Source organism: Bos indicus, chromosome 26 (assembly GCF_029378745.1).
Source record: "Bos indicus isolate NIAB-ARS_2022 breed Sahiwal x Tharparkar chromosome 26, NIAB-ARS_B.indTharparkar_mat_pri_1.0, whole genome shotgun sequence".
In the NCBI taxonomy this organism is placed as follows: domain Eukaryota; kingdom Metazoa; phylum Chordata; class Mammalia; order Artiodactyla; family Bovidae; genus Bos; species Bos indicus.
The window spans coordinates 17277176-17296742 of record NC_091785.1 but is presented as its reverse complement, the minus strand read 5'-3'; the positions used below and the strand labels follow the sequence as shown (position 1 = coordinate 17296742).

The 19567-nt window shown below is 38.9% G+C and overlaps 1 protein-coding gene across 5 annotated transcripts in view; it reads right to left on the bottom strand.

Moving 5' to 3' along the window:
* Positions 1-19567, bottom strand: part of CC2D2B (coiled-coil and C2 domain containing 2B) — a 109198-nt gene that overhangs the window by 16075 nt on the left and 73556 nt on the right. For 2 of the 5 annotated variants that reach the window (XM_070780565.1, XM_019953025.2), the window contains exons 1-6: positions 18672-19561; positions 14264-14360; positions 9181-9279; positions 7455-7652; positions 5661-5750; positions 1121-1234 (exon numbers count right to left, since the gene is read on the bottom strand). In XM_070780565.1, coding sequence (XP_070636666.1) covers positions 1121-1234; positions 5661-5750; positions 7455-7652; positions 9181-9279; positions 14264-14284 — 522 coding nt within the window. In that variant the 5' untranslated portion in view covers positions 14285-14360; positions 18672-19561. Of the gene's footprint in view, positions 1-1120; positions 1235-2591; positions 3998-5660; positions 5751-7454; positions 7653-7794; positions 7978-9180; positions 9280-14263; positions 14361-18671; positions 19562-19567 lie in introns of those variants that run through there. The other 3 variants (XM_070780566.1, XM_019953026.2, XM_019953027.2) reach the window with 3 other exon arrangements.

Genomic DNA, 19567 nt, shown 5'->3' with positions numbered 1-19567 from the left:
TAGGTCTGTCATAGCTTTCCTTCCAAGAAGGAGCAAGCGTCTTTTAATTTCATGGTTGCAGTCACTGTCCACAATGATTTTGGAGCCCAAGGAAGAAAATCTGTCACTGCTTCCACTTTTTCCCCATCTATTCTCCATGAAGTATTGGGTCTGGATGCCATGATCTTAGTTTTTTAACATGGAGTTTCAGGTCAGCTTTTTCACTCTTCTCTTTCACCATCATCAAGAGGCTCTTTAGTTCCTCTTCACTTTCTGCCATTAGAGTGGCATTATCTGGATATCTGAGGTTGTTGATATTTCTCCCAGTAATCTTGAATCCAGCCTGTGATTCATCCATGATCCATTTGCATGATGTACTCAGGCATAGAAGTTAAATAAGCAGGGGGACAATATACAGCCATGTCATATTTCTTTCCCAGTTTTGTACCAGTCAATTGTTCCATGTCCAGTTCTAATGCTGCTTCTTGACCCACATACAGGTTTCTCAGGAAACAAGTAAAATGGTCTGGTATTCCCATCTCTAAGAGTTTTCTGCATTTGGTTGTGATCTACACAGACAAAGGCTTTAGCATTGTCAATGAAGCAAAGTAGATGTTTTCCTGGAACTCCCTTGCTTTCTCCATGATCCAACAAATGTTGGCAGTTTGATCTCTGGTTCCTCTGCCTCTTTGAAACCCAGCTTGTACATTTGGAAGTTCTCAGTTCACACAATGCTGAAGCATAGCTTGAAGGATTTTGAGCATAACCTTGCTAGCATGTGAAATGAGCACAATTTTACAGTAGTTTGAACATTCTTTGGCATTGTCCCTCTTTGGGATTGGAATGAAAACAGACCTTTTCCAGTCCTGTGGTCATTGCTGAGTTTTCCAAATTTGCTGCCATGAAGTAGCACTATTATTTGCACTACTTTACAAAGAAGAAAAACAAAAGGAAGTCATTCTTTACATTGTGGAAGTTTTGATGATACAACATTATTCTCCTAAGTAAATATTTGTTTGCCTATGAAATTTCCTAATTAATTTGTTAAAAAATGGAAACTTGGAGTTGAAGTCTTTAAAACTTGCAACTGAAAGCTAATTAGTTTTGTTTACACTATTTAAATATTAAGTCCAACACTTACTTCCAACACTGAGGTTCCTAGAAGGACCAAAGCTTTCTTCCCAAAATATAGGAAGAAATTACAGAGAAGTATGGCATGCTCCTCCTTGTTTCCAATAGCTAAAGTGATGCAGCGCTAAGGTGAGACAAAAGCAACAAGGACGGGAAAAAAAAAAAGGAAGGGAGGGGAGGAGAGAGAGTTGAGTAGTGCAAACATCCAACAGATTCAGGGCCCCTCCACGCCCTTACACACACATTTTTGCCAGGTCACTAAGATGACTGCAAAGTCTAAAACTCTGACACACTTTTCCTGTTAAAACTTTAGGGCATTAGAAAGAGAGAACATTGACCTGGAACATAAGGGTCACCTTTATTATGGGACAATTAATGTGGATACTGTGTGATTCAATAGTTTTATCATCCAAAATGAGGCAGGCTTTTTTTTTTTTGGGACAAATACACTGGGAAAACAGGGATGAGTACCAAAGAATAAATGCTTTTAAACTGTGATGTGGGAGAAGACTCTTGAGAGTCCCTTGGACAGTAAGGAGATCAAACCAGTCAATCCTAAAGGAAATCAATCCTGAATATTCATTGGAAGGACTGATTCTGAAGCTGAAGCTCCAATATTTTGGCCACCTGATGTGAAGAGCTGACTCACTGGAAGAGACCCTGATGCTGGGAAAGATTGAAGTCAGGAGAAGGGGACAAAAGAGGATGAGATGGTGGGATGGCATCACTGACTCAATGGACATGAGTTTAAGCAAACTCCAGGAGATGGTGATGGACAGGGAAGCCTAGCGTGCTGCAGTCTGTGGGGTCACAAAAAGTTGAACATGACTCAGTGACTGAATAACAAAATTGGCTAATATTTTAAGGAACTTCATCTGATAGGAAATCACACCTGTTTTTGGAGGAAAGTATCCTTTGGTCAATGGAGTCACTCTCTGCCCTGTTCCAATACAATGCTCTCAACTTAGAAGAGATCTGAGTTGGAGCCAAATCAAGAAAATGATGGAAACTTCCTTAACTGAAAGACCTGAACAGCAGGGGTAGGTGTAATCAAATGCAGAGTGCCTAGTAAAGCAGTTGTAGCAGAAGAGAAAAAGCACAGAAGAGGTGGCAGACCAGTGGCCTATGATTCAGCTCCAGTCTATAGGTGTGTTTTGCTTGGCCCCAAAATGCTTTTAAAAATTGGAAGATCACACATACAACTCTGAATTTCTAGATTCTCTTGAAGAATCAAAGGATCTAACAAAATATATGGGCCCAAATGTTCATACGGCAACAATGTGTTGCTGCTGAGTAGCAGCTGTAACATGCAGACTCGGCTGCACCATTTAGACTGGACACGTGCTTCCAATTCATTAGTCCCAGAGAAAGGGCTGTGGTAGCCAGGGAGCTTGGGGAGGGGGAGCTCAGGAGCTCTCAGAGTGACTATTTACCAGTCAGTCTGGAAGCATTTCAATGGTTTTTTTTTTTTTTCAGTTGAATTTTGTAATTTCCCCAGTTTATTTGAGAACAATTTTTTCTGACATATATTCATATGAATTTTAGATTAGTTATTTCAAAGTGTGCACAAATTATGTGTATTTCCCTATAACCAGGCATTGACAAAACAATACTTAATATATTGATATTTAAGCATTCCAACATAAAAGGACTTTTTCCAACTTAATACTTTTCCCACACAAGGTGATCTGTAATTGACATTCAGGCAATTGTACGCATGTAGAAGCAGACACAGTCCCCAGCTGACCATAATACAAACCAGCACACACGTCCTTCTCCTGGATATAACTACATTTCCAGAGGCAAAGGGGTTCCAGTGGGAACACACAAGGTGACTTCCTTATGAAACGAACCACACAGATACAAACTAAGAAGGAGTGAAGGTGCTGAGGAGGAGTCCCACGACCCTCGCTCCTTCCTGTCCTGAGAGTGCTCGCCCTTCCTGTCCTGAGAGTGCGCGCCTGGCAGCTCACTGCCGCTGGGCACCAGCCCGTGGAGAGGCGGTGCGGTAGGGCCCGTCCACAGCGGGGGGGGGCAGCGCAGGCCCCCGGGGGCGTCTCACTTCCCTTCACTATGGTCTACTGTGCTGCTCCACTATTTCGACTGTTCCACTGTTTTTGTAACTGGGGCATAGTGGGAGGTTTAGCTAGTCTAAGGAACTCTTACCCCACATAAAGATTTTTTATTTACTCTTTCGCTAAACACAAAGACTGATTTCCATCTACAATTATTTTTTCAGGTAAGAAACAGTGAGTCAACTGAAGAGAGGGCTGCGGCCTTGGCTTGGAACGGTGACACTGTTGACACTGGACACACGGCCTGGGGGGACGAGCCTGGGCCACAGCGGGACGGCCGGTCAGTGCACCTTCTCCAGGAAGGCCCTGCAGCACCGCACGCACTGCTGGTAGACGGTCTCAAAGTCGGCGTCGTTGCCATAATAGGGATCTTCAATGATAAGTTGTTTTTGTGGATCATAGCTCCCGAGCAGTTTGATTTTCGCTCTGCAGTTTTTAACTTGATTACTTTTTCTATTCAAATCTCTCAGATTGCTCTCATCCATACATAGTATATAATCAAAAGTGACAAAGTCTTCTTTGGTAACCTGTCTTGCTTTATGGGCTGTGTTAATGCCATGATTTCTTAGGCAGCTCACAGCTCTTGGGTCTGGTGACCGGCCCACGTTCCAGTCAGAAACAGTGCCACTGTCAATGATCCAATTATCTGAAATGTTTTGATCAGTTACAAGTTTCCTGAAAACCGCTTCTGCGATGGGCGATCGACAGATGTTACCCAGACACACGAACAGCACCGACTTGGTCACCTGCTCAGCCATCTTCCCCCATTTCAATGGTTTAACAACAGATGTGGCCACATCAGTACGCACTGGCTGGATGTGATAGTGAGGGATAGAGGTTAGGAAGAATGGTAACACGGCTCTTCTGAACGATACGTGTGATGAACAGGAGAATTAAGAGCAGAACATGAGTAGTCTTCAATGTCAGGCTAAGGAGGTTCCCCTGACTGCATCTCTTAAGAGAAGGAGGGAATGAATGAGAGTAGGTAACTAACATTGGAAAAGACTCTGAAGCTGGGAAAGATGGAAGGTGAAAAGAGAAGACAGCGGCAGAGGATGAGGTAGTTAGCACGATAGCATCACCAGCTCAAAAGACATGAATCTGAGCAAACTCAGGAGATTGTGAAGGATAGAGAAGCCTGGTTGCTGCAGTCCAGGGGGTTGCAAAGAACCGGACACGACTTAGCGACTAACAACAACAAGGTAACTAACATACTGTGTTCTAGCTGCCTGTCCTTTCAAAATCCCTGTATGACACAGATGAGGAAAGTGAGGTCTAATGAAGCTGAATAACTTAAGTCACACAGGTATCAGGTGGTTGAAGTAGGATTTGAACCAAGTTTTGTTCAAAGACTGTATGTTGGGTAGAGGAAATAACTCCTGTGACGATTTAATTAGTCATTCACTCAGGGACATCCCAAGTCCAGAGTTCATGGCAATGGGAAGACGGCAGCCAAAAGGAAGCCTGTGCCGGTGCTGACCTGTTGATTATGAGTACTGTGTGGCTTGGAGGGCGCTTGGAAGCACTGGTATTTGCCAGAATGGTTATTTTTATAGTTATTTTTAGCTACTTTAGAGGCTATCTTTCAGTGTTCTGCAGGATTGTAACACATTCTGATTAGTTTGAAGAGTCTCAGAGAGTCTAGAGTAAAATTCAAAAACTCTTTGAGTTTTACCAGATTTGAATCACTGGGTCCTGAAACAAACCACATGCTTGTGTCTCTTTTATTCTTATTTAGCAGAAGGCAGGGTAACTGACCTATTAAATTAGTCCTGTGCTCTCTAAATCCTTTTCAGCCTCAAATCCAGCCTCTAAACATTCTAGATAAGTGCAAATTTGCCTTTTCATTCAAGGAGATTAAACTTGGGATGTATATGTATAGTGTGTGAGTACAAGGCCAGTGTATAATCAACTAAATATAATTTAAGGTGAAATGGAAAAAGTTAGGCAATCTAATTAGGAGTGCCAGATTTTGGGGGGAGGGATGGGATGCCTAAAGCAATTTAAATTTCAAATAAATAGTTTTTAGTTTAAATATGTCCCAAATATTGCATGGCAACCAGTATAAATACAATTTTAATCCAAGTGCCAAGGAAGCTCTTCATTCAGATATGGGAAAACTGGGGAAAGCTTCTGGGAAATGATGGTATTTCCCCTAGATTTCAGGGTCTAACCACCTCTATAGTGAACAAGGCATATTTCATATTTCTCTCTGGAGAATGTCATAATATTGTACTCCTGGAATTCCTGCTTAATCTGAATATTATGAGCTACTTAAAGAGTTGAACAAGATTTTTGGTCTTTAAGAATTATTTTATGGGTTGTTACAGAGCTGAATGAAAACAGTGTATTAAATTATCAAATGTCTTCAAATTGCATAAGGAAAGCTACTACATAAGTGCATAATATTTTTGAATATTTCTTTACAAGAAAAGCAAACATTATACATTTAAATTGTAAATTGTAATTGCTTACCTCTGATGTCATCCATATATCAAAACCATCATTTTCATCCAGTGCCTCAGGCATAATAGGAATCAAAGATACAAAGTGAGCAACAAGGTCCTAAAATAATATTAACTAAGATTTATTAAGAACATACTATATGTCCATCACCAAGCACAGCGCTTTACATGCATTGTCACCAAATTTAGTACATCCTACAAGCCTTTGAAATGCACACTATTATTAATTTTATTTTACAAAAGAACAAGCTTAGAGTGCTAAGATAACCTGCCCACACTAACACACACACTAACACACTAACATAATATATGGGTCACATACTAACACAACATATGGGTCTCTGGGAATAAGCCCAAGTTAGCATGACTCCAGACCATGTATATTAATCATTACATTTCACTATAATAAATTAAAATTTTAAATGTGATACATTACATGTATACTTTAAAATACAACTGTTTAAGAAAATTGAAAAAAGGTGTAGAAGAGTAGCAAAAGTTTGATTTTCTTCTAGGTTCAAAATCCATCAGAATTATTTTTATTAATAATATCCAGTTATAAGTTGCTGCAGCAAGAAGATATTGGTGCAGCCTATTTTTACAAACAACAGAACTTCTGTTGTGGACTGCTACCCCTACGGGGCTGGAGATAAGGACTCAGGTTAGAGTTAACACAGAAAGCTCACCAACATTTTCACTGATTTACAGTAGCTACCGTATATGCACTACTATGACCTCCTACACTAATCATGTTTCTGACTTCATGCAATTAATTAAACATGGCTCACAATTCCTGATAAGCAGAAGAGCTAGGATTTACACTACTTTTTTTTTTTTTAAAGACAAAGACTGCCTTTAAAAGAAATCTGAGAGCATTATTATCTCCTTGGACTTTTGGTATCAGGAAACAGGAAAGAAGAAACCCAAAAGCAGAGTGTAGTAAAATTTGATCTAAATTAGGACTTTGTTTTAGCTTAAAGAATTCAGGTGAGAGCTTCATACTGGAAGAATAATATAAATATTCTAAAAAGAGTTAATTGAGTCAATCAGGCCCGAATAAATAAAAGGTATAAATGATTTCTCATAGGTGTCCTTTAATCAAAGCTTTTTTTTCCCTTAAAGGGGAGACTAGATTTCTGATTTCACATTTTCCTTTCTCAAAGTGAAAGAAGCTATCTCCTCTTCTGAGTTCATAATGATCACCTGTACATGTCTCTTTTGTCAGCTGGTAAATAACAGATATGCATAAAGCCACATAAGGTGAGAAGTGTTATGTTGGCAGTTTACAGAGCAAAAGATAACATAGCCTCTTGACAACAAGAAGCAATCCTTAGAAGGACACAATCTCTTTAGAAATACAACTTTCAATTCTGCCTGAAAATCAAAGGAATTTTTCTGCATCATTTTTCAAAGTCTGACAGAAAGATTATGAAGTTGGTATGGTCGCATGAAGTGATGTGGCAACAGTGACCTTCAGTACAAGTGGGCAGAGTGAAGGGCAACAGGAGGAAATGTTTTCTTCCACCACACACTCAGGAGCACACATTGCAACACAGATGCTATCTCTCTCAGGAAACTGTCTCAGCAATTTTAATAAGAAAGTTTTACTCAAAGTTAACATTAAAAAATAAACCAATTAAAATAAATATAAATTTAGAGTGATCAAAATGTTCTAAAATTTACTGTGGTGATGGCTGCACAACTTGGTATATATATTAAAAACCACTGAATAATATACTTTAGAAGGGCAAATTATATGGTATGTGAATATCTCAATAAATTTACTAACATAAATATCACTTACAAGTCTTGCATTAGAATCATGAAGAAACATATCCAGGAGTTGTTGAGGTGGATTCAATGCTTTGATGTATCTTATTACTAAGATCTGTATCCCTTCATCATTAAAAACAGTAGTGGTGATTCTTCGTTTAGGAAATAATGCCTTACAATTTTTTGTAAAAATCCGTGCTCTCTCCAAAATGTCTATTTGATCTGAAAACTAGAATCAAGTTTAAAATATTTCAACTTGCTACCATATTGTTCCCACAGGAAAATATCAAGAACCAACATTCATTTTTGTCATCTTTGGAATTAACACTCCTTTGATAGTATATCTGAAAATAATTCAGTGGAAAGCCTACCTTGTCTAGTTCTGGACTACAGATGGCATATGATATTTGAGGTTCAATAGTAGCAAAAATATTTAAGAAGGTACTTTCTTTTAAATTCTGTCCATTATAATCTTCTTTAGGAGACACATAAGTCTTACTCCAAGTATACCCAAGCAAAACAGGTGGAATATTTACTTGAAATGTTCCACTAATCTGAAAGAGTATATGAACAGAATGGATTCTGCATGATAAAAATAAACATCAGTCAAAGATAGCTCAGTTCAGTCTACTCTATTGCAGGAAATAGGCTTGCATGGGTTCATGCTGATTCGACTAATAGGGACTTGCAAAGAATGATAAAGTTTTCCATGATGATCTGCTCACAAGCAACCTTGACACCCTGGGTCCCTCTGTAATATGTAGTATGTGGAAAAGGCAGAAGTAAGAAAGGGATGAAATGAGGAAGGAAGTTAACATACCAGAGTGATAGAAACTCTTAGAGAATAAAATTTAAGCTCAGAGAAAAATGCTAAAAGACCATGTTACATTTTGCACTGGGTCTGGAAAGAGAAAAAAAATGGAACAGAAGGAGAGATGACCCAAAGTCCACTGGAGGAGGGACCATGTGTGTATGTGTGTGTGTGTGAGGAGATAATTTAAAATAATAACTACTACTGATAATAACATAACTAATATTAATAGTTATTGAGCACCTACTATGTATAAGGCATTCTTCCAAGTGCTTGATATAGATCACATTATTCAATGAGGTAGACGCCACTAATCTCCATTTTATAGATAAGGAAATGAGTTCAGAGCATGTGAGGAAGTTGTGACAGGTCACACAACCAATGAGTAGTAGAGCCAGGATTACAATGCAGACGAGTCTACCTTTGAAGCTCACCTTCTTAACTACTTCTCTATCCTAGCATCTGGCCTGAGACTGAGAAGTAACTGCAGGGATTTATAAGAGGAGGCCCTATACCTCCAACAGCTTAAAATCTCCATTGCTCTTTATTCGCAGCACTTGTATTTGTAACGTGCTCCCTCATGACACGCTGTGATTGCATAGAATCATGGAACCCATGGTTACGAAGCAATGTCATTATTCAGAAAATGTATGAATCTGGAATTATGTAACTGTTATAAACAAATATGAATGTTGCTTTAAGACCTACAGTTAGCTGACCTTTTCTTCATCAATGAATACAAAAAATATATGAAATAAATTTGTGGGTATCTCTTAGAGACAGCTAAAATCTTCAAATACTCCAACACCTAAGAGGCACTTGCATACAGGATCATTTCAACTGACTTATCAACATGCCAATCAAAATCTGACTCAAAGAAAACAGTAAGTGTTTCTATTAGCCAGAGACAAAAATTTAGAATTAGCAAAAAATCAGTTTCTGTTACCTCAGATTGTTGTAGGAGAGCAGAGAAAGGGAAGACAATGGATCCAAGCCAATTCTTTCTTATATATGAATGACCACTACAGCTCTTGAAACAGCGATCCTATTAAAATAAATAAGTTTTCTATTACTATTCTATATCATGTGATGAATAACTTCACACAAACTTGCAGGTAAGTATAATAAATTCTCTTTCATTTTAAAAAGAAACCAAAGAGTAAATAGAGAAGTTTTTTTCTCACTTTCAAAAATTTCTCTAAAAGATAATTGACTATTTAAAGCAATAATAATGACTTGTTGCAGAGTTTATGACATATATAAAAGCAAAATATATGATAAAATAACATTAACACAAAGCAAAGGAGTAGAAATGGAAGTGTAATAATATCCTGTTCTTACACTATATGTGGAGTGGCATAATATTATAGACTGTCATAAGTGCAATAATATATAATAAAACCTAGAGCAACAATTAAGAAATTAAAAAAGTACAGCTAATAAGCCAATAGTGAAAATAAAGTAGAATAATAAAAGTATTAATCCAAAAAAGGGAAGAAAAAAAGAACAAAAAACAGACGGGACAAGCAGAAAACAAACAGGAAGATGGAACCTAGCCAAGTCAGTAATTACACAAAGCGTAAATACCCATTTATTAAAAGATAGAGGTTGTTAACTGAATAAAAAAGGAAGACCCAATTATGGACGTGAGTCTGAGTGAACTCTGGGAGATGGTGATGGACAGGGAGGCCTGGCATGCTGCGATTCATGGGGTCGCAAAGAGTCGGACACAACTGTGCAACTGAACTGAACTGAACTGAAAGTAAACTCATTTTACATATGAAGACACAGGTTAAAAGAAAAAATAAGAAGAAAAGAAAGAAAACAAACACCAATGAAAAGAAAGCCGAAATGCCTATATTTATAACATACAAAGTAGATTTAAGAATTAAGAAATGTAACCAGGGATAAAGAGGAATATTTCATAATAATAGAGCCATCAATTCATGAAGAAGGAATATAATCTTAACAGTGTGTGTGTGTGTGTGTGCTAAGTTGCTTCAGTCGTGTCTGACTCTGTGTGACCCAATGGACTGTAGCCCTCCAGGCTCCTGTGTCCATGAGAATTCTCCAGGCAAGAATAGTGCAGTGGGTTGCTATGCCCTCCTCCAGGGGGTCTTCCCTACCAAGCGATGGAACTTGAGTCTGTTATGTCTCCTGCATTAGCAGGCAGGTTCTTTACAACCCTAGCACCACCTGGGAAGCCCTGTAACTCTAATAAAGAGTTATAAAATCAGAGCTAAAAAACATGACACCAAGAGCAATTCATGAAAAAATGCTCAACGTCATTGTGTGTTGTTAGTTGCTCAGTCGTGTCTGTTTGCGACTCGCCAGGCTCCTTTGTGTATGGAATTTTCCAGGCAAGAACACTAGAATGGATTCCCGTTCCCTTCTTCAGGGTATCTCCCCAACCCAGGGATCAAACCCAGGTCTCCTGCATTGCAGGCAGATTCTTTACCATCTGAACCACCAGGGAAGCCATTCAACATCATTAGTTATTCAGTTCAGTTCAGTTCAGTCACTCAGTCGTGTCTGACTCTTTGAGACCCCATGAATCGCAGCAGCAGCCTCCCTGTCCATTACCAACTCCCGGAGTTCACTCAGACTCAGACTCCATCGAGTCAGTGATGCCATCCAGCCATCTCATCCTCTGTCGTCCCCTTCTCCTCCTGCCCCCAATCCCTCCCAGCATCAGTCTTTTCCAATGAGTCAACTCTTCCCATGAGGTGGCCAAAGTACTGGAGTTTCAGCTTTAGCATCATTCCTTCCAAAGAAATCCCAGGGCTGATCTCCTTCAGAATGGACTGGTTGGATCTCCTTGCAGTCCAAGGGACTCTCAAGAGTCTTCTCCAACACCACAGTTCAAAAGCATCAATTCTTTGGCGCTCAGCCTTCTTCACAGTCCAACTCTCACATCCATACATGACCACAGGAAAAACCATAGCCTTGACTAGACGGACCTTTGTTGGCAAAGTAATGTCTCTGCTTTTGAATATGCTATCTAGGTTGGACATAACTTTCCTTCCAAGGAGTAAGTATCTTTTAATTTCATGGCTGCAGTCACCATCTGCAGTGATTTTGGAGCCCAGAAAAATAAAATCTGACACTGTTTCCACTGTTTCCCCATCTATTTCCCATGAACTGATGGGACCAGATGCCATGATCTTTGTTTTCTGAATGTTGAGCTTTAAGCCAACTTTTTCACTCTCCTCTTTCACCTTCATCAAGAGGAAATGCAAATTAAAACTATGATGAGATACAACCACAGGCTTATTAGAATGGCTAAAATTTTGAAGTCTGACTACATGCTTGTAAGAATGTGAAAGAACTAGAAGTCTCATACAGTGCTGGTGGAAATAAAAAACTGTACAATCACTTTGAAAAAACAGTTTGTTTCTTAAATGTCCACTTACCATATGATCCAGTCATTTCACTCCTATGTATTTACCACCCCCAAATTAAAGCATTTGTATGTAAGACTTCTACACAAATCCTCATGGTAGTTTTATTTATAATATCCCTCCCACCCCCACCATAGAAAACCCACTTGTCCATCAACAGGTGAATATTTAAACATACAATACAATGTGTGTTTTCAACAGACTACCACTATACAATAAAAAGTAATGAACTATTTGATAAATAACACAACATGGACAAATCTAAAAATAATTTTTTTTCCCTGAACAAAAGCTGCCAGGCCAAGGAAAAAAGAGTGAAAACTGTATGATACCATTTCTATAAAATTCCAGAAAATACAAACTATAGTTACTGAAAGCAGATGAATCATTTCCTGGGGTGGGAAGAAGGAAGGGAAGGATGGAGGTATTCTAACAGGACAGAGGAAAACCTTTGAGAGTGATGCATATATTAATTGCCTTGACTTTGATAATGGTTTCATGTATATATATACATATATGTCAAAATTTGTCAAAATACACACTTTATGTGCAGCTTACTGTATGCCAACTACTCCTCAATAATGCTATTTTTAAAAATTAGAGACAGTGTAGTGGGGTATTAGGCAAAAAAGGGTTTGGCATTCACCACCAACACCACTAACTCCACTGGCATTTACTCTGTAACTCACTTCACTTTTAGCCATTTACGTTTTTCATTTCATCAGCCAAAGTGCTGAAATAGAGGGAATATGGGAAAGGTGTTAGAGAACAGTTCTTGGGATTGGCATGTTGCTTGTTTGAGTTAAGACTGGCATAGGCGACAAACCGCTCCATAGTACCAGTATATACTTATACCCACTGATTTTTACTTGTAATTGGGGAAGATGAGAGCAGTTGGGTTGAGTTTAGGAATCAAGAAGAAGAGAAAGGACAATGAAGACGTGGAAAGGGTTGGTGCACACTGAACCCCACGAGGTCCCTTGTCCTTGGTTTGGCCCCTGGTGATTAGGGTCAGTGGCTGGAGAAGCTCTTCTACGGTGAGATTTTGTGTACAAATACTATTGCTTTAAAGTCTAGATACACAATATGTGGTATGGATTCAGAGAAAATAGGCCCGTTCTGCCCATGTTTGTACAGAATCCAGTGCCTCTTGAGTATTCTGATAACTCTGGGCTCAAGGATAACTGGAGGGATAACACCCTTGGCACAGATGGTGGCATCGTAATCACGGGCAATGTCAACAGTGGTGATGGTGAGATTCTTTGGACATGACTGAGCGACTGAACTGAACTGAACTGAGAGCTTTGGGGGCTGAGTCAAAAGAACCCACATACTGACAACTGTAGCTAACAGTCATGTCTAAGCACATATATGAGGACTTCTCGGAGGCTTCCAGAAAATTTTGCGACGGACTGATAGAGGTTTTGTGAGTAGAAGGTAGAATAAGAATAAGACCTTAAATTATTTATGTTAATGTGATTTCTTTTAAAGCCATAGACTCAAAATTTCTGTTAATATTAAAGTTATACACTATTAACCTGGGCTGAAGTAAGGAGCTAGGAAAAAAGAAGGGAGATAAAAAGGACAATTCATTGTGGTTTTTCCCATATACTGTCTTGCTTTCTGCTTCATTTTATGCTTTTCCATCAACCACCTTTCCCTTGCTGTCATAATTATGGATCATGTTGGCTTACTGCCAAGAAATGATGGCATCAGTTACATAGCATCACCAGACATGAATCTGAACAAACTCTGGGAGATGGCGAAGGACAGGGGAGCCTGGTGTGCTGGAGTCCATGGGGTCACAAAGAGTCAGACACAACTTATTGACTGAACAGCCACCACAACAAAGGTTAACATGGGCCATTTCTTGACTAAGAAAATTCACTGAATGGTCCTCTTGCAGACAGTCCAGTTTAGAAATGTAAAAACCTTGTAAAAGAAAATGCAATATATGCTGGTTCCCATTTTAATCTGATCTCTCTTTTCTTCTAAGAAGAACAAATGCCAGGGAGGTAAGGGTCATAATAGACAATATTGAGATTCTAGTGATCACACGCCAACTAGGAAGCCATGGTATTCAGTTTCTAAGCCCTGGGTGTGTTGCTGCTGTTTACTTGAATCTGGGGAAGCACTGAAGTTTGAAAAAAGCTACCAGTACACCTGATTCCTCTCTTCAGTTCATAGCCACTGCTTTTGAGATTTACCTACATCTCAGTAAACAATGTAAAGCATCTTAATGTACATACTTTTACTATAATATATACATTAAGTATGTATCATAGTATATATCATAGCAAATATGCTTAGTGCAGCAAACCTTGAAAATATGGTAAAGCTTGGCTACCAGGAAGTTCACATGTAGATATAATGTTCAATTGCAGAAACCTAGTTTCCCCAAATTCTTGGTATATTTATCCCTCCTCTTCCTATGTGTGGTTTATGAGCTCTGTTATTTTTGAACTGACTTGTCACATGTCTGATTTTATTTCATGTTGCTCCATATCCTTTTGAGAAAACGTTGTAGACACTGCATCTAAAAGCAAATTAACAAATACGTTCACAGACTTCATTCAGTCTGAACCTAGAATTATTTCAACATTGATTATTATAATTATTCTACTTTACCTCATGCTTTTCAATAATCATTTCATCAAAAATGTTGATATATATATTATCTTTTATTTTAGATAAACTTGAGAAGTTACAATCATGTCCTGGTAAGCTGTAAATAAGAAAACATATTCAGATGTTTAACTGATTTTATAAAATCATTATTCATAAAGGACTATAAAATTACCTGTGTTATTTTCTTTTTTAAAGTGTAAGTTAAGAAAACCTATGTGTTTTCAAGATGACTTTCATTAGACTCAATATCAAAAAATCTATAGACAATAAATCCTGGAAAGGATGTAGAAAAAAAGGAACCCTCCTACACTGTTGGTGGGAGTGCAAATTGGTACAGCCACTATGGAGAGCGGTATGGAGGTTCCTTAAAAATCAAAAATAGATTTGCCATATGACCCAGCAATCCCACTTATGGGCACATACCCATGTGTGCGCACACACTAAGTTTCTTCAGTCATGTCCAACTCTTTGTGACCCTACAGAATGTAACCCACCAGGCTCCTCTGTTCATGAGATTCTCCAGGCAAGAATACTGGAGTGAGTATCAGTTCAGTTCTTCACTCGTGTCTGACTCTTTGCAACCCCATGGACTCCAGCACACCGGGCTTCCCTGTCCATCACGAACTCCTTGAGTTTACTCAAACTCGTGTCTATTGCGTTGGTGATACCATCCAACCATCTCATCCTCTGTCGTCCCCTTCTCCTCCTACCTTCAATCTTTCCCAGCATCAGGGTCTTCTCCAATGAGTCAGTTCTTTGCATCAGGTGGCCAAAGTATTGGAGCTTCAGCTTCATCATCAGTCTTTCCAATGAATATTCAGGATTGATTTCCTTTAGGATGGACTGGTTGGATCTCCTTGCAGTCCAAAGGACTCTCAAGAGTCTTCTCCAACACCACAGTTCAAAAGCATCAATTCTTCAGTGCTCAAGTTTCTTTATAGTCCAACTCTCACATCCATACATGACTACTGGAAAAACCATAGCTTTGACTAGATGGACCTTGGGAAAATAATGTCTCTGTTGGGAAAGTAATGTCTCTGCTTTTTAATATGCTGTCTAGGTTTGTCATAACTTTCCTTCCAAGGAGCAAGCGTCTTTTAATTTCATGGCTATAGTCAGCATCTGCAGTGATTGTGGAGCCCACTAAAATAAAGTCTCTCACCATTTCCATTGTTTCCCCATCTATTTGCCATGAAGTGATGGGACCAGATGCTATGATCTTGGTTTTCTGAATGTTGAATTTTAAGCCAACTTGTTCACTCTCCTCTTTCATTTTCATCAAGAGGCTCTTTAGTTCTTCTTTGTTTTCTGCCATAAGGGTGGTGTCTGCATATCTGAGGTTATTGGTATTTCTCCCAGAAATCTTGATTTCAACTTGTGCTTCATCCAGCCCAGCATTTTGCATGATGTACTCTGCATATAAGTTAAATAAGCAGGGTGACAATATACAGCCTTGATGGACTCCTTTCCCTATTTGGAACCAGTCTGTTGTTCCATGTCCAGTTCTAATTGTTGCTTCTTGACCTGCATACAGATTTCTCAGGAGGCAGGTAAGGTGGTCTGGTATTCCCATCTCTTTCAGAATTTTCCAGTTTGTTGTAATCCACACAGTCAAAGGCTTTGGCATAGTCAATAAAGCAAAAGTAGATGTTTTTCTGGAACTCTCTTGCTTTTTTGATGATCCAACGGATGTTGGCAATTTGATCTCTGGTTCCTATGCCTTTTCTAAATCCAGCGTGAACATCTAGAAGTTCATGATTCATGTAAAGTTGAAGCCTAGCTTGGAGAATTTTGAGCATTATTTTGTTAGCGTGTGAGATGAGTACAATTGTGTGGTAGTTTGAGCATTCTTTGGCATTGCCTTACTTTGGGATTAGAGTGAAAACTGACCTTTTCCAGTCCTATGGCCACTGCTGAGTTTTCCAGATTTGCTGGCATATTGTGTGCAGCACTTTCACAGCATCATCTTTTAGGATCTGAAATAGTTCAACTGGAATTTCATCACCTCCACTAGTTTTGTTCATAGTGATGCCTCCTAAGGCCTACTTGACCTTGCATTCCAGGATGTCTGGCTCTAGGTGAGTGATCACACCATCGTGGTTATCTGAGTCATGAAGATCTTTTTTGCATAGTTCTTCGTGTATTGTTGCTACCTCTTCTTAATATCTTCTGCTTCTGTTAGGTCCATACCATATCTGTCCTCTATTGCACTCATCTTTGCATGAAATGTTCCCTTGGTATCTCTAATTTTCTTGAAGAGATTTCTAGTCTCCCCCATTCTATTGTTTTCCTCTATTTCTTTGCATTGATCACTGAAGGAGGTTTTCCTGTCTCTCCTTGCTATTCTTGACAAAACCCATAGAACATACAAGGCTTCCCAGGTGGCACTCGTGGTAAAAAATCTACCTGTACTGCAGGAGATGTGGGAGACACAAGTTCGACCCCTGGGTCAGGAAGATCCACTGAAGGAGGGCATGGCAACTCACTCCAGTATTCTTGCCTGGAGAAATCCCATGGACAGAGGAGCCTGGTGGGCTATAGTCCATAGGGTCACAAACAGCTGGACATGACTGAAGCAACTGAGTACACACGCATAGAATGTACAACACAAAGAATGAATTCTAATGTAAATTGTGGACTTTGTCTCATAATATGGTCCGTTTCATAAGAAATGTACCGCACTGACACTTAGGGAAGCTGTGTGTGTGTGTGTGTGTGTGTGTGTGTGTTGAAGGGAGAGGATATATAAGAATTCTGCTTTCTGCTCAATTTTACTAGGAATCTAAACTCTAAAAATGATAAAGTCTATCAATTTGTTTAAAATGGAAGAAAAAGAAACTCAATCTCATTAGAAATCCAGAAATGTAAATTAAATCACAGTAAGAATATCACTTTAGATCCACCATATTAGAAAAATTAATTTAAAAAATATTAAATATTATTGAAGATGTGGCACAATAGGAACTTATATATTGAGAGTGTATATTGGCACAATCACTTCGGGAAAAAAATTGACATTACATAGTAAAGCTGAAGCAATTCCACTCCTGGATATGGATCCTGGAGCAGAGGGTTTCAAAGTGTCTCCTGACTAGTAGCATCAGTAACACCTGGAACTTGTTAGAAATGGAATTATGTATCAGCCCTACTCTGCTTGCTGCTGCTGCTAAGTTGCTTCAGTCGTGTCCGATTCTGTGCGACCCCATAAACATCAGCCCACAAGGCTCCGCCGTCCCTGGGATTCTCCAGGCAAGAACACTGGAGTGGGTTGCCATTTCCTTCTCCAGTGCATGCAAGTAAAAAGTGAAAGTGAAGTCGCTCAGTCGTGTCCGACTCCTAGCGCCCCCATGGACACAGCCTACCAGGCTCCTCCATCCATGGGATTTTCCAGGCAAGAGTACTATAGTGGGTTGCCATTGCCTTCTCTGAGCCCTATTCTAGAGCTATTGGATTAGAAACTATGGAGTTGGGCCCAGCAATTTGTTTAAAGAAGCCATACAGGTGATTTCAGTGCACAAAATAGCTTGAGAACTAATGTCTTAAAAAGAAACTCTTAGATGTGTGTTCCAGATAACAAGTACAAGAATGTTCAGAGCAACACTATTCATAATAGCAAAACACTAAAATCAGGCAAATGTGCATCAACAGGGTAAAGAATAAATAAATTATGGAATAATTTAAAGAATAAATAAATTTTAACAGTGGAATACTATAACGAAGTGAAAATGAAGGAAGGAATAGTTATGAATATGGATAAATCTCTAAAAATAATGAAGAATAAAGAAACAGGTTGCAAAAGACAATTCAATTTATATACAGTTGAAAAGCATCCATAAAGAAATAAAACATAGCTAGGGATGAATATCTATGATTTAAAGTCATAAAGAAAGAGAGGGAAGGATAAACACAAGGGGGATACAGTTAGATATTGGCACAGTGGAGCCTTCAACGTTCCTGGTAACACTCCATTTTTAAAGCTAAATGGTAGATACACAAATATTCATTTTCCCTCAGAACTTATATTTACATATACATTATATAGGGGCTTCCCTGCTGACTCAGTGGTCAAGAATCTGCCTGCAGTGCAGGAGCCACAGGAGACACGAGTTCAATTCTTGAGTCGGGAAGAGCCCCTCGAGGAGGGCAGGGCAACCCATTCCAGTATTCTTGCCTAGAGAATCCCATGGACAGAGGAGCCTTGTGGGCTACAGTTCACAGGGTCGCAAAGACTCAGACATGACTGAAGCGACTTAGCATGCAAGCATACATTATCTATGTAAACACACTTCATAATTTAAAAACTTAAAAATTAAGCCTGTATCAATCATTATTTTTAATAAATGGCTCAAGAAACCAATTCTGTTATTGGTTTATTTTAGAAGTCAAGGAAAAATGGACTCCAACTTACATAAAATCTACTTTAATTTCTTCGTTCCAACATGGATGAGATCCACTGGCAACGCTGGTTTGGTATACAGTGTGCTGAAAGGAAACTTCCACAAAGGGGTGTACAGTATCCTGAAACACATGATAAACCCCGACTAGGTTTTTGTAATATTTTATATAGTTGATAAAAGGTAGAAATTAGTTACTGGCTGATAACTAGATGGTTTGCTTTTTCTAGTTTTTCAAACAACCATTATTTATTCATTCATTCATTCAATTAAGATTTCATCCTATTTAATATCAGGTATGATTTTTCTAGGATTCAAAAATACATGGATATCGGTAAAGATTTTTATCTTAAGTCTCTCAGGAGAAAACAAAGGACAGTTAAGCAAATAATGGCAATGAAACAAAAGAAATATATTCAGGATATAATAGTTACTCAGGAGAGAGAATGATTAAACTTTGGGGGGTGAGGACAAAGAGAACTTCATAGAGAACACATAGCGTGGGCTTGAGCTTCAAAACATTAAATAGTAGTTCATGTGGCCAGTAACACATGAACATGAAGTGTGGTGGCCATTCCAGGCAAAAGAAAGGGCAAGAATGGAGGACTGCTAGAACGCAGTAGTGTATATGACACTGCTGTGGGGTGGAGGGAAATGTGGCTGACTGATTGGTAGATAACAACCAGATAAATACAGATTTTGGTATACTTTCTAAGGAGCTTGCATTTTATTCTATAGACCCTGAGGGCAGGGTAGTAGAGAATGAAATGGTTAGAATTACATTTTGTAAACAGCACCATCACTATGTTATGGAGAGTAAACTAGAAGCCCAAGAGAGTAGCCCCAGTTAGGGGCCAGTTGCAATTCAGGGAAAACATGATCAAAACTGTGCTTTAGAGAAGTGTTAAAT